The sequence below is a fragment of the Gigantopelta aegis genome, chromosome 12 (genome assembly GCF_016097555.1).
Source record: "Gigantopelta aegis isolate Gae_Host chromosome 12, Gae_host_genome, whole genome shotgun sequence".
NCBI classification, from domain to species: Eukaryota; Metazoa; Mollusca; class Gastropoda; order Neomphalida; family Peltospiridae; genus Gigantopelta; species Gigantopelta aegis.
In genome coordinates this window covers 20,243,576-20,257,943 of record NC_054710.1, presented here as the reverse complement: position 1 = coordinate 20,257,943, position 14,368 = coordinate 20,243,576, and the positions used below count along the sequence as shown (strand labels likewise).

Below are 14,368 nucleotides of genomic sequence, written 5' to 3'. Positions count from 1 at the left end.
GTGTGTGTGTGTGTGTGTGTGTGTGTTACTGTACATATACTGCTCAACTTTGGCTAAAGATATTTGAAAAAGCATGTCAAGTAAAGCAACTGCATGTACTGTGTTTAATGGATGACCTATCTAATTGTAGTGGTGCATTACCATTGGTGATGTATGCTATATCCAAACGATATAGTCTCATTGATCACATGTTGCACACATTTGAGATGAGTACCAATTATTTATCAGGACATGTTTGGCATATCTCTGGTGGAAGTTGAGTAGTGTACATATCACTCTCTTTCTCTCTCTCCTTATACTTAATTATCTTTGTTTGAAATCTCTATGTCCCCCCCCCCCCTTTCTCTCTTACACACACACACACACACTCTCTCTCTCTCTCTCTCTCTCTCTCACACACACACACACACACTCTCTCTCTCTCTCTCTCTCTCTCTCTCTCTCTCTCTCTCTCTCTCTCTCTCTCTCACACACACACACATGCATACTTTCTCTCATTCTCTCTGTGGTGTGTGTAGGGGGGTGTAGCACATGTCCTGGACTGATATACAAGTTGGATAAAAGACAACACAGTCCAATGATAACATTTTTGTTGCAAATATAACTTGCAAAATATTTATAATTTATTATCAAAATCAACAGCAATTAATGTATAATATATAGCTGCAAACAAATGTATGAAAGCATCTAACCCAGTCTTTTATTGATATCAGACCAGACTGTAACTCGAATATATACCCTATAATAGCTATTTAATGTGACTGAAGTGACAATGCGTGTACAGTCTTATTTTGTTCAACAGTCACTGTATAACACTAACACGGACATCACCCTCTGTCTGATGAGATCAATTATCAGGGATGTAGGATTTATTTGATAATATTGGTTTTATTGTATTATTATCATTTTATATATTTTTGGGGTGGGGGTCGGTAGGAGGCATTTTAATAAACGTCAAGTACCGTATTGAAATTACACCAAGATTTATAAACCTAACGTCACAGACTTCTAATTTAATAACCTTTGAAGATAAATTCCGACCTCCCTATACAGAAATAAATACACGTTACACATTTATGTTAAAATATAATAATATACTTTTCTGCTGAGTGCATCATTAAGGATAATTTCAGTGTTTTCTTTGATTGCGAAACTTGAATCTGACGTACAGACGATTTGGGTCCCGTCCAGAAGTCTGAGCTTCACAGTCATCGTCACAAACGTCCTGTATAGACTGTGCATCAAACGTTTTGTCAACAGATATCTGTGTCGGCACATTGTGGCAGATGATATTCGGTGAGCCAATCACATCATCTGTTACATCTAACTTTTGAGAACATGTTTTTTGTGAACCAGTCACCTCGTCTGTTGCATCCGATCGTTGGAAATATGGTACACCTGAATCAGAAATTCCAATCATGTCCACACTTCCAGCGTCCGATAATTGTTGCCAGTTGGAAAGTTCCGCTGTCGATAAAATTTGACATTGTGGCTCATTTGAATCAGCATTTGCGGCTGGCTCACACGAATAACAGTTCTCTATTCCATCTAAACCTCTCGAAGTGCCTTCTACATCTAACCCTCTAGAGGCTGACTCGCGTGATTCAGAATTCTCTGCTACATATAACCTTCTAGAGGCTGACTCGCGTGATTCAGAATTCCCTGCTACATCTAACACTCTAAAGGCTGACTCGCGTGATTCAGAATTCTCTGCTACATCTAACACTCTTGAGGCCGACTCGCGTGATTCAGAATTCTCTGCTACATCTAACACTCTTGAGGCCGACTCGCGTGATTCAGAATTCTCTGCTACATCTAACACTCTTGAGGCTGACTCGCGTGATTCAGAATTCCCTGCTACATCTAACACTCTAGAGGCTGACTCGCGTGATTCAGAATTCTCTGCTATATCTAACACTCTTGAGGCTGACTCGCGTGATTCAGAATTCTCTGCTACATTTAATGCTTTTGAGGCTGAATTGCGCGATTCAGAATTCCTTGCTACATTTAACCCTTTTGAGGCTGACTTGTGTGATTCAGAATTCCCTGTTAAATTCAGATTGTGACTGATTGGTTCACTGGAGTCAGAATTGCCTATCACGTCAATATACATCTCCGTTTCGTCGACACTCTCCGGGGAGATGTCGTATTTTCCCGATTCTACGCCGACCGTTTCAACCGCCCGACTGCTTTTTTCTCCGACTTTTAAAGTCGCCGTGACGTCACCGGCTACATCCTGAAGACTCACAGACTCGCCACTAGGTGGGGACTCGTCACGAGAGTCCGGATCACGTGACGGCAACAATCCCTTCTTCTTCTCCTGACTCATCCGACTTCTGCCGAGGATCCCTGATGAGCCGTCGACGCCGCCGCTTGAGTCCTGTGATTTCTGCTTCTCCAAGAATTTCGTTCTGCTTCTCCTCCTGAAGGGAACACACTCTGGACAGTTGCAGTTGAAGAGAGCCAGACACTCCATGTGGCCATCCAGCTCCTTGCTGGACAGCAGTTTCGTCTTCTCGACACGTCCTCCCCCTCCACCTCCTACTCCTCCTCCTCCGCCCTCTTCCTGCTGACACCACCTGGACGTGAAGCACCTGCACTCCTTGTTTCCGATGATGTGCCTGACGACGCTGAGTACCGACATGGACGAGTTGATGCTGTCGAGGCGGGCGCTCGCTCTCTTCCAGAACCTCTCTAGCGGCCCGACGGCCAGACAGAAATAATCGTGGTCGGGCAGGTCCAGCGACGTCGGGTATGGTTTCAGCACGACCGTCTCGTACACGTGGTGCACCTGCTTCTTCCTCTGCGTCAGATCGCCGGCCGCCGTTGTCGGCTCGACCAGGTACAGACCCGCGCAGATCTGGCCCACGACGATGACGGCGAGAGACGGGTCGTTGTCATAGATGAGCAGCGCTGGCAGGTATGGCGGCACGCCCCGCGTCATGAAATCTGCATCGTTGCAGTGGTAGACGGTCATCACCCGCGACCTGCACCGCGCCACGCCGTTGTGCCGCACGATCTGCGAGCCCGCCACGTAGTACGCCTTCTGCGACCTCGGAATGAGGCGCTCGACGTAATCGCCGTCGCCACAGTCGTCCTTTGGTCGAGCGGCAGGGTTGTTCTGCTTCGGTATGGGGACCTTGAACTGGACCTGCTGTTTTCCGCCTGCATTCAACGACTGGAACATTCTCTCCAGGCTGCTGAATGGAATGTACAGGACAGTTTTGTTGCTGCCGCCCTGCCACTCTTCTCGCATGTACATCACCACGTCGGAACGGAGGCTCTGGGAAGCAGCAGCAGCAGTAGGAGCTTCAGTTGGTGATGACGATGATGACTTTGCGTTCTGGTCGTTCTTCAGCTGCTGGACAACATCAGCAGTAGAGTCCTGGGAATCATCTGATCGAGGCCGTGCAGTCCGCAAAGTCGTAGCCGTCGGTGGCCCCGACCTGACCGTGATCTTCTTCAACTTCTTCAGCGGCACCTCAGGCACGTCGTCGTCGTCGTAATCGGGTTTCTCATCTCTCTTCTCAACGTGCACCTGAATGTTCGGCGAATTTGTCATGGAATGAGATCCTCTAGACATAGGTCTCTTGAGCTGCTGTCTGTGTTGTGGATGCCGATCCTTGTTATGGTGATGCTTGTCTTCACCGTCTGCTGGCTTTGATTTGGCAGCCAGCAGTTCTGCGACCGTCACTGGGTACTCAACGCAGCTTGTCAAGATCCCGGACGTCACTTTCGTCGAGTTGTTGATGAGAACAAACTTCTCCTCGCCAGTCGGATACCTTATCTTCACGGTTTTTTTCTGCACAAGCACTGGCTGTGGGTCACTCCTAACGACCTTGCTCTTCTCTTCCGCTGGCTTTCCGTTGATGGAGGTTTTCGAGTCGTCAGCGTCAGAGGGACTTTCCTCGTCGTCACCAGTGTGTTTCTTGTCAACTCCAGCCTTCTTGTGACAGGGTTCAATATCACTGCATAATCGTTGTTGATCCCCTGATTTCAAAACCAGACCTCTGTTTGCGATGTGTGTGGGATCTGAAGATTGCGGCAGGTCAGTCTCAGGTTGTTGTGAATCCGTATCAACAGCCTCCTCTGAATCGTCTTTTGGGTGTTCTGAATGAAATACATTTAGTATTAATTTTTTTTTACAACTACTACTAATACTACTACCACTACTTCTACTACTACCACTACTACTAGTACTACTGCTGCTGCTGCTGCTGCTACTACTACTACTACTATTACCACTACAACTACCACCACCACCACCGTCGCCGCTGATGCTGCTATTAATACTACTACTACTACACTACTGCTGCTAGATGTAACTTGTACTTAGCACGGGTGTTAGATAGGGTATGGTGGCTTTACATTGCGATCCCCCCCCCCCCCCCCCCCAACAACAACAACAACATAAAACAAAAGAAAACAAAAACCGCCGTGTATATAGCCACTTCTATGTCAAGTGACAAAGATGGGGGCTCCCATTGCCGTTGTATTTATCGAATTCATCTTTGTACGCAATATTTAGAACGATATATATCAATGATAATCGACGGGACCTGAGCTAGCAATTTTTTTTCGAGATAACTGGAGCATTCAATATTGCTATTACATTCTAAATAATAAAGGAATATATAACCAGTTCACTCTCTAAGTTGTTTCTCTGTTGGCAATTTAGAAATATGATTCTTTTTTAAATTATTGATTTTATATATATATATATATATATATATATATATATATATATATATATATATTATATATTATTATATATTATTATATATTATTGTTGGTATTATTATTATTATTATTATTATTATTATTATTATTATTTTTGTTGTTACTGTTGTTGTTGTAATTGGTGTTGCTTTTTGACAATATTATAGAACAATATTTGCACTGGGTTTTTGTTTTCTGCGTATGTTGCAGAAAATATTAAGAATAATAATTTAAAACTACAAATTCGTTGATACAGACAATTACAATGGCAAGCACTCATGAATCACTGTCAAACCAATGATGTTATTACATATTCGCGAAAGATGAGCATATCCTGCCCAACCAGTGGTCATTTGGTATCGTTATTTTGACATTTGCTAACAAAAAAGAACCCAAAGTAAACTTGAAGGCGCCACATATTGCTATCGATGAACTAGCAAAGGGTCCTTTATATACACATTATAGGCAGGCCGCCGGACATTACATACCACGACCGTTGTCGTACTAGTCATGGCGCAGTGTTTGGGACAGAAACAAAAATCAAAGTCCATATAAGGCGATGGGTCCTGAAGTTAAAAGTTAAAGATTGTTTTGTTTAAAGACACCACTAAAGCACACTGGTTTATTAATCATCAGCTATTGGATATCAATAATTTGGTAATTCTGGCATAATATTATGCCTTGTTTATACACTGATATTATAATAGAGAAAATATCTTTAAAATGTAATAGTCATAAAAAAAGGCTCTATATGTAAACCTGTTACCAACGGCATCACACTCAGGATAATCCTTTGAAGTAAAAGAGTTAATACCTGTCATCTTGGTTATATCTGTTACTGTGCGAGATACTGAATATCTCGTAGCTGGTTTCGTCTCTGGAACATTGCCAGACGCTTCGTCAATTTCTGACGGTCCAGACTCGCGAAGCAAACTGCCCGTTTCCCTACTCTTTATATGCTTAGAGCTTGTGCACGTCGGTAGACCGGAAGTGATCCTGCTGCCGAGGTCGATGAAGCAGTCCTGCATCTTGTATGACGTGTGGTTCTTCCTGTCGGGAGTTGCAGTGTCACTCGGTTCGGCGCCCGTTTGTCTTCGACCCGGCGGTGAACACTCGAGCAGTGTTGTATGGTGATGTTGTGAATGAACGACGTGAAGCTCGGCCACATCCTCACCTTCTACAGTCCCACAACATCTTTCAGCACCGACTGCTGGACTTTCAGCTTCACTCAGGTCCCCATGGACACCATCACAAGTGCAGTCAGATACACTGTCTGTACCGTTTAATTCCAGTGATTCTCTGTTCTCCATTACGGTGGATGTCTCGTCTCGTTTAGTATCAGTGTTGTGTTGACCATCAAGTGTACTGTCGAGTGGTTCAGATTTTATTTTAACGGTCCAGATGGACTTGGACGTCTTCTCGTCCATCGGTTTCTCACTTTCCCAACCCACAACTCGATTTATTGTTCCTCCATTCAGCTCGGACAGCGTTTGAGAAGAATCGGAGTTATCAGTCAGCTTGTTGGGCATGGAAGTGTCACCATTCACCAGCCTGTCCTTTTGTTTGTCTACGACCCGACTAGCTGCACCACTTGTCTGACTGTACAGAGTCTGATATGTGTCTGTGTCCGGTTCCGTACTTTCAGCCACTAGAAAGCCATCTACCTCTACTGGCGCTGTACCAGGCTGCTCTGGTTTCAGATACTGGCAACACAGAGAACCGGTATCGTCAAGGTATGCATCCTGTTCTGTGGTACCTCTTATCTGTGGGTCCAAACGTGTAGATCCATCGTCTTCATCCTTCAGCAATTTACGCAAATCTGTGCGATCATCTCCATCATTCAATATGTCGTCATCCTCCTGGAAGAGTTCATAGCAGTCTTCGCTCTGTACTTCTATTATTGTGCAGTCTTCATCGTTCACCACTTCACACAAATCGCTACAATCGTCTTTCTTCAGTCTGTCGTCATCCTTTAACAATTCACGGCAATCTTCGATCTTTACTTCTGTCGTTGTCCTTGTATTCTGTACGCCTTTGATACCACTGTCAATGTCACTGACACGTCTGACTTCCCGAACAGACGACCTGTCTTCTTTGGTAGGTCCCTTCCAGTCGTTTAACTCGTTCAGAACCTGATGTCCAGGGGTGGAAGAAGACTTGAGGTGACTTGTTCTTTTGCTCCTTTTTGGACTGTTCATATCCCCACCGTCTATTCTGGCATAATCGTCTTTCATATTTGAATTTAGTTTTTCACATGCTGAAGCTTGAGAGGAAAGGACGTGGTTGTTTTCATCATTAGCCGCTGCATCAAATTCGCCGCCATCTGCTATTGGCATGTCCTCTTGCTTACTCTTTCTGGTGCAGGATTTCTTTCCTAGCTTCACTGTGTGCTTTCGTTCCCTGCGCCTGGCGCGTTTATCTGATTCATCGATTAAAGTGAACAACCCATCACTGTTACCACCTGAAACGTAACCGCAGTGTTCACTCAGTGATAAATGGTGACCTTCGTGGTCTGTATGTGTACGTTCTACTCCAATGAGGAATTCGTTCTTGATGCTGTCAACATACTTGTCAGGTGTACATTTTATTCCAGTAAAGATTTTGTCTTTGTTTTTATGAACACACCTCTCAGGACAATGATGCGTTTCCATCTCGCGTGGTGCATTGCTTGACCTGCTTGGAACTGGGCTGCAATCTGCACCACCTGGTTCACAATCTATCGCCAAGACAGGAGCACGAGACAGATCAGTTGTTTGCGTATGTAGGTCCTTCTTCCCCACCTTGGAAAACTCATGGACAGAATTATCAGTGCGTCCGATGCCAGCACGGAAACGTATTTCATCACAAGAGTCTTCACAGCTGCTGTCTCTCAAGAGTGTTTGTTCAGGAACATATTCCGAGGATTCTGGTCCAGTTTCACAAAATAGGCGGCTATCAACAGCCAGCTCCTTAGTTAAAACTGTTAGATCACTAATCCGCATGTGGACGTCTTTGCTGTGGAAAATGCTAGGAGGTTTTGTGAGGCCAGGCTTAATTTCACTGACATCAGCACCACTACGACGTCTTTCTGGCACTCCAGTTCTTGTGGACTGGGCATCGTGAGGTCCTTTCTTCAAGTCGGACCAGATTTTCCTCTGATTTGCCACAGGAGGATAAATCTTCGGCAGGTCCAAATTGTGGTCGGTCAGACGCATGCCATTATTGGATTTCTTCTTTTTCATCCGACTTGACGTTCTCTTCTGTTTGACAGGACGTTCCTCTGCACTGTGTACTAGTGACGTCGTGTCTCTCCCGTTAGATATACGTCGTTTAGAAGATGGCAGAGTATTTGACCGAACTCGGACATCAGATGTGGTTACACGGGGGCGTGCTCGCTTCTGTCCAGAGCATGGTTTGCCAGGAGACTTCAGTCCAGTCGTATTGATACAAGAATCTTTCTGGACGTTCCACGTCACCGGGACAGCACTGTCATCTGGAAGTGTGTGTCGACTACAGGAAGCCAAAACAAGGCAAGAAGAGTTGACGTCATTTATAGCATCACAACGGGAAGCACCTGTGAGTTGGTTACCTTTCTCACATTTCTTCGCTACATCGCACACGCCTTGTTCTGGTTGATTCGGATTACTCGTATAGGCTATACATGCTGACGTAACTGAAGTATTGTTAGGTTGAAGAATGTGTCCGATGGTCGACGGAAAAACTCTGGTTGGATCCTGGTTCATTTTGTCGTCAGCTTCCCCAGATGCCAGGTCTGTATTCGTACATGGCTCATGCCAGTCTGTATTCGCTTGGTGTCTTCGTTTTCGCCTTTTCCTCGCCATCACACACTACAAAACATCAACAGTCACAGGTTATAGTGTCGGTGATCTGAAATCGTTTCAATGAAAGAGCGCTGTAACTAAATACCACCAGTAAGAAATATTGATGTAGATCATTTATATAATAACTAATGAAAGTTAAAGTTTGTTTTGTTTAACGACACCACTAGAACACATTGATATATTAATCATCGGCTATTGGATGTCAAACATTGAGTAATTTTGACACACATATATATATATATATACTCTTCAAAAAAAGTAGGGGAACTCTAATAAGAATTTTACAAGGTATAAAATTGTAAGGTATATTAGCTGTGGGAAATGGTTATATGATAATAGTGAATTAATTGGACAAACATTACAACCGGTAGTTCAGTATTACAGTAGGTTTTATGACCACCAAAGATCTTTAATGACGATTGGGGTTAGAAGTGAAATTTGAAAGTTGACGGGTTTTTTTAATCAGTAAATCGCAAATTCAAACAATAAAAATGAATTAAAACAAAACAATAACAATTGTATGATTACCAGAATGAAAAGGATTGACAGAAATAATGTTCCACAGTGATTAATCGAACTTCCTGGAAATTGTCAAAATCGAGAATGACACCCCACACACGTGTACGGGGCAACTGCGTGATGCGCATGCAAACTATGGAATGTGTTTCGGTGTGTTGATAAACAAACCTGAACGTTCTTTGCTAGGATGTCTGTGGTCAAAACGTATGTTCGGTCTAATAGTTGATATTAACATTAATATTTCAGGTTCCCCTACTTTTTTTGAAGAGTACACACACACACACACACACACACACACACACACACATTTTATGGTACGTATTGCGTACCGGCCTTGGTGGTGTAGTGGTTAAGCCATCGGACTGGTAGGTATTAGGATCGCCTCCCAATACCTTCTCCCACCGTATTAATGCATAGGCCGACTAGGCCCAGGCCTAGGGTGCCACATTTTAGGGGGTGGCTAGATCTTTTCCACTAAGTAGTAGAATCTACTCTTTATGCCAAATTCAGCCCCCCCCCCCCCCCCTCCGCTCATGTTCACCCGCCTATCCATAATTTTTTTTTTTTTTTTTTTTTTTTTTTTTATTGTCCCCAGAATATAAAAAGGCAGTGTCAGGGTTGGGGTGCCCTGAGCTCACTGTCATCACAATATTTTTTAAATTTCATATGATATACACAGTTTTATATACATACATATAAATGGCAAAATATATACACACGAATAGATAAAATCCATGTATATTGTTGTTGTTGATATTTTGTTTGTTTGGTTTTTTTATTAATTTTTTTTTTAATTATTATTTTCTGGGTCCAAGAAGGAAAAAAAAAGAAAAAGGAGATGTTATGTACGGAGTTAGTATTGATACAAGAAAGTATTATAAAAAGATGTGTGAAGGAGTATAAAGTGGGAAGAAGGTATTTTAGAAATAAATATATCTCAATATTTGATAGATCTAATAAATTTTTATGATGTTTGAAATAAATTATACCACTGCTCCCATATTGTTTTGAAATCTTCATAATTACCATTTTTATATAAGATACATTTTTCAGTTTCCAACTTTTCTTTAATTATAGTTTTTAAGGCAGAGAAGTTTAATTTTAGTTTTTGTATTTTCATGGAATAAATATAATATTTTATATTAATAATTAACCAATTATTGCATATGTATTTGTTTTTTTAAGCAGACCCAAAATGGCAATATGTTTATCTATAATTATGCACTTTTCTATAGTAAACCGGCCTCAGTGGCGTCGTGGCAGGCCTTCGGTCTACAGGCTGGTAGGTACTGGGTTCGGATCCCAGTCGAGGCATGGGATTTTTAATCGAGATACCGACTCCAAACCCTGAGTGAGTGCTCCGCAAGGCTCAATGGGTAGGTGTAAACCACTTGCACCGACCAGTGATCCATAACTGGTTCAACAAAGGCCATGGTTTGTGCTATCCTGCCTGTGGGAAGCGCAAATAAAAGATCCCTTGCTGCCTGTCGTAAAAAGAGTAGCCTATGTGGCGACAGCGGGTTTCCTCTAAAAACAGTGTCAGAATGACCATATGTTTGACGTCCAATAGCCGATGATAAGATAAAAAATCAATGTGCTCTAGCGGCGTCGTTAAATAAAACAAACTTTTTCTTCTATAGTATTGAATATCCAGTTTGTAATATCTTTCCAAAATTCTTTAACATAGCAACACTCATAAAATAAATGTTCAATTGTCTCTGGCATACGATTACAAAAAGTACATTTATTTGAATTAATATAATGTATTGTATATAGAAATGTGTTAGTAGCGAGAAATCTGTGTAGAATTTTATATTGAAACCAACGTAAAGTTGTATCTCTAACGCATTTAAATGGTATATTGTAAAATATATTCCATTCTGCTGGTGAATAACAAAAACCTTTATTTTTATATTTTAATTGAGACTGGAATGGTTTTTGTGTAGCATAACAATTTATATATTTCTCTACATCCCGTTTTGTCTTTAAGAAGTTGTTTTAGCTTGTGGGTGTAGACTGGTTTTTCGTTTATAATTGACTCGTTTATTTCATCATTATGTTTTCCATATATTCCTATGAAACATTTCACTGCATTAATTAAAGAAGCATACTCTAGAAAATTAGTTTTTATATTAAATTTTGCAATAAAATCGCATAGATTTAGAAATCCTCCATCAGTATTAACTAAATCACTAATGAAACAAACTCCATTTTCTGCATATTTTTTTATAAAAAATAGGCTTCTTATTTATTAATATTTTACTTTTAAACCAAATGTTTATACCAGCTATATCGTTTTCATTTTCTATTGGTTGTTTACACTGGATGTTTCGCCAGCTATCTAGAACATCTTCCCAAAAAGGGTTAGTCATATTTTTTATTTTTAAATCAATAAAATGATCACCATATGTAATTAGTTCTTTGGTCGATATACCTGTAACTGACGAGAAGAGAAATGCCAGTTTTGTGTTGTTTAAAAATAACCTTCTTATCCACGTTGACTTTAATGATGTTATAAACGTAGATAATTAATCATTTTTAACCCCCCGTTTTTATGGTCCTGAATTATAACATCTCTTTTAATTCTGTCAGGTTTATTTTGCCAAATGAATTTGAAAAATCGCTTATTTAACTTTTCAACTAATTGTTCTGACGGGGATGGTAGTGAAATTAACAAATTTGTTATTTTTGGTAATATTACTGATTTTAACACTGTGAGTCTGCCTAATGGTGTAAGTTTACGGGCACTCCAAGCTTTTAATACAATTTCCATCTCTTCTATTTTTGGCTCGAAATTATCTTGTAAATTTAAAGAGAAATTAATACCTAATAAAGTAAATTTAATTGAACACCATGCTAACTTCCATCTAGAATGATGAAACACTTCTTTTGAATAATGATGATAACTAGTTTAACGTGCCCATATACCACTAGGGTTTCGAACACGCCCATCCCGAGTCCGACCTCCAATAATATCGGTGGCCTGACTCGGGATTGGGGGGGGGGGGGGGGGGGGGTGTGTGGTAGAAACTGGGCAGAATTTTGAAAATAGCAATTAGTAAAGAAGTTAATAGCTAAAAAAATTAAAAGGTTACAAGCCAAAATTAAAAAAGAATTGACTGCTTGGTCGAATATTTATATAATTTGGAGCATTTTAGAAGGACAGTCCAAAATTAAATAAGAGAAAGAAGAGAGGATCGGACTATTTAATAATATTCCAAAAAAAAAAGAGAAGTAATTTCGACATAAAATTTTGAACGCAGATCTAAAAGTTTAAAGTCCCCGTGGGTGGGGGTCTCGACGCAGACGAACGACGAGCGGGAACAGGTGACGCTGGTCGCGGTGCACTGGTTGGCTGCTCCACTTCCCGCATCTGAACAGTCGATCCGTCCGGTTTGGTCGTGGTGGGGGCGGCGACGCAGACGGGACCGCCACTGGCGGTTGAGCCGCCAGCTTTGTCCCCGCCTGAGCCGCCCCTGGCGCACGTTTCCTCTTCCTAGTTCCCTTCCTCTTGGCTGTAGCCGCGTCGCCATACACCAAGGTCACGGTTGCCCGTGACCCGGTGTACGCGACGCGGTACTCCAACAGCGATCCATAACTAGCGATCAGAAATGTTTAGTGGCTTAGGGGCAACAGATACTCAAATACGTCTCAAATAAGGTCACTGCGTATACGTTGAGCTCTTTCACTAATCACTAACCCATTGTCCTTGACAGGCAGTCAAGATAGCTGAGGTGTCTGCCCAGAACAGCGTTCTTTAACCTTTAAATGGAAAGTTCCAGAACTGACGCGATGATGCGCAATGTTTGGTTTATTTGGGTTTTTTTTGTTTGTTTGGGGTTTGTGGGTTTTTTTTTTTTTTTTTTTTGGGGGGGGGGGGGGGGGGGTGTTTGATGGGTGGATGGTGTTTTGGGTTGTGTTTTGTTTTGGTTTTTCCCCTCCTTGAAAAGCATGACTGCACAGAAAAGTCTATATTTCAAAGCTCGAAACTGCCAGTCGCCAGGTCGCCAGGTCGCCAAATGCAACCAAATTCCTGTTTGGGCGACTTTAAATATTAAAACAATAGTGGCGTTAGTCGCCCAACATATATATATATATATATGCAATAGATGCATTATTATTTGGGCAATCTTTTTTCTATTGCATATACGCCATTATTAATTATTGTCAACATGCATTTAATCGACATAAAAATCTTGCTTGTGATTCGCAAATCTGAACGTATCGGTTTACTGTAGGCCCTACTTTTGCGAACATCCATTTATAAACATTGATTTTGTAGTCCATATCATGTATGTTGGTATCTTTGCTATTTAGAATTAGTTATCCAAATCAAAATTACTTGAAGTATATTTCATATGCTTACTTATGTTTCAAAAACTTATAATTAAACGTTTTCAGTTATTTAAAACAAATCAGTGGCGTAGGAAGGTGCCAAAAAGTGTCCTACGCCAGTGCAAATATGAATATTTCCTGTTTGGGTTACCTAAAGCAAGGTAAAATTTAGTAGCCCAGATTTTTATTTTGGGCCACCATACTTTTCTGATTGGTTTCGAGCCCTGATATTTATATTCTTCCGACCTGCCTTGATCCCTCCTCATCAGCCATGGTGTCCCTCATTTGCTTTGATACCCCAAAGGCTTAAATTTCCTCAACATTTTCTATATGGCCAAGACAACTTTTACGATTTCGACTCCCAAATGACCCCCCGCCCATGACCTCATTTATAGTCCTACAATTTTTTTAATTTTTTAATTTTTGTAAAATAATTACAGTTTACAGTAAGAAAAGTAAGTATTTTGGAGCAATCGGCTCAGAAATAAAGACGTAGCTTGTAGTAAATTCCATAGTCTGAAAAAAGGCGTTCCCTGTGGGAAGGACTATATAGATTCACGTTATCGTACGTCACAATATTATTTGAAGCAGCTCAGCATTATTTGATTATAGATGGCGCTGTTGTAGCTATCGTGGGAAATTAAAAAAAAAAAAGAAAAAAGTATTTTGACGCGCAAGGTCAACATCGTTGCACGCGCTGACCAGAGACCATATATATATATATATATATATATATATATATATATATATATATATATATATATATATATATATATATATATACTATATATATATATTTTGCCTAACATTACTTTATTTTCTATTACAGCTTTTATGTAATACATTAATTATAATGTCGAGTAACTTACCTTCGCTTCAGGTCTTTGAATAGGATTAGTTTGATTTTAAACGTTATTATTGGAAAAAATATAGTACCCCAAAAAGCGATGACGTCATATACTGACGCTATGACG

At 41.0% G+C, this 14,368-nt stretch overlaps 1 protein-coding gene across 1 annotated transcript; it reads right to left on the bottom strand.

Moving 5' to 3' along the window:
• Positions 1 to 581: 581 nt before the first annotated feature.
• On the bottom strand, positions 582 to 14,342 carry LOC121386300. Its single transcript, XM_041517153.1, has 3 exons — positions 14,264 to 14,342; positions 5,534 to 8,546; positions 582 to 4,110 (listed from the first exon to the last, which is right to left on the bottom strand). The coding sequence occupies exons 2-3, from the start codon at positions 8,538 to 8,540 to the stop codon at positions 1,130 to 1,132; spliced, it is 5,988 nt and encodes a 1,995-aa protein (XP_041373087.1). The 5' UTR covers positions 8,541 to 8,546; positions 14,264 to 14,342; the 3' UTR covers positions 582 to 1,129.
• Positions 14,343 to 14,368: the final 26 nt, after the last annotated feature.

Coding starts and splice junctions, on each gene's coding strand:
- LOC121386300 (XM_041517153.1), bottom strand. CDS start 8,540: ATGGCGAGGAAAAGGCGAAAACGAAGACACCAAGCGAATACAGACTGG. Junction 4,111..5,533: donor AGATATAACCAAGATGACAG/GTATTAACTCTT, acceptor TATTTCATTCAG/AACACCCAAAAGACGATTCA.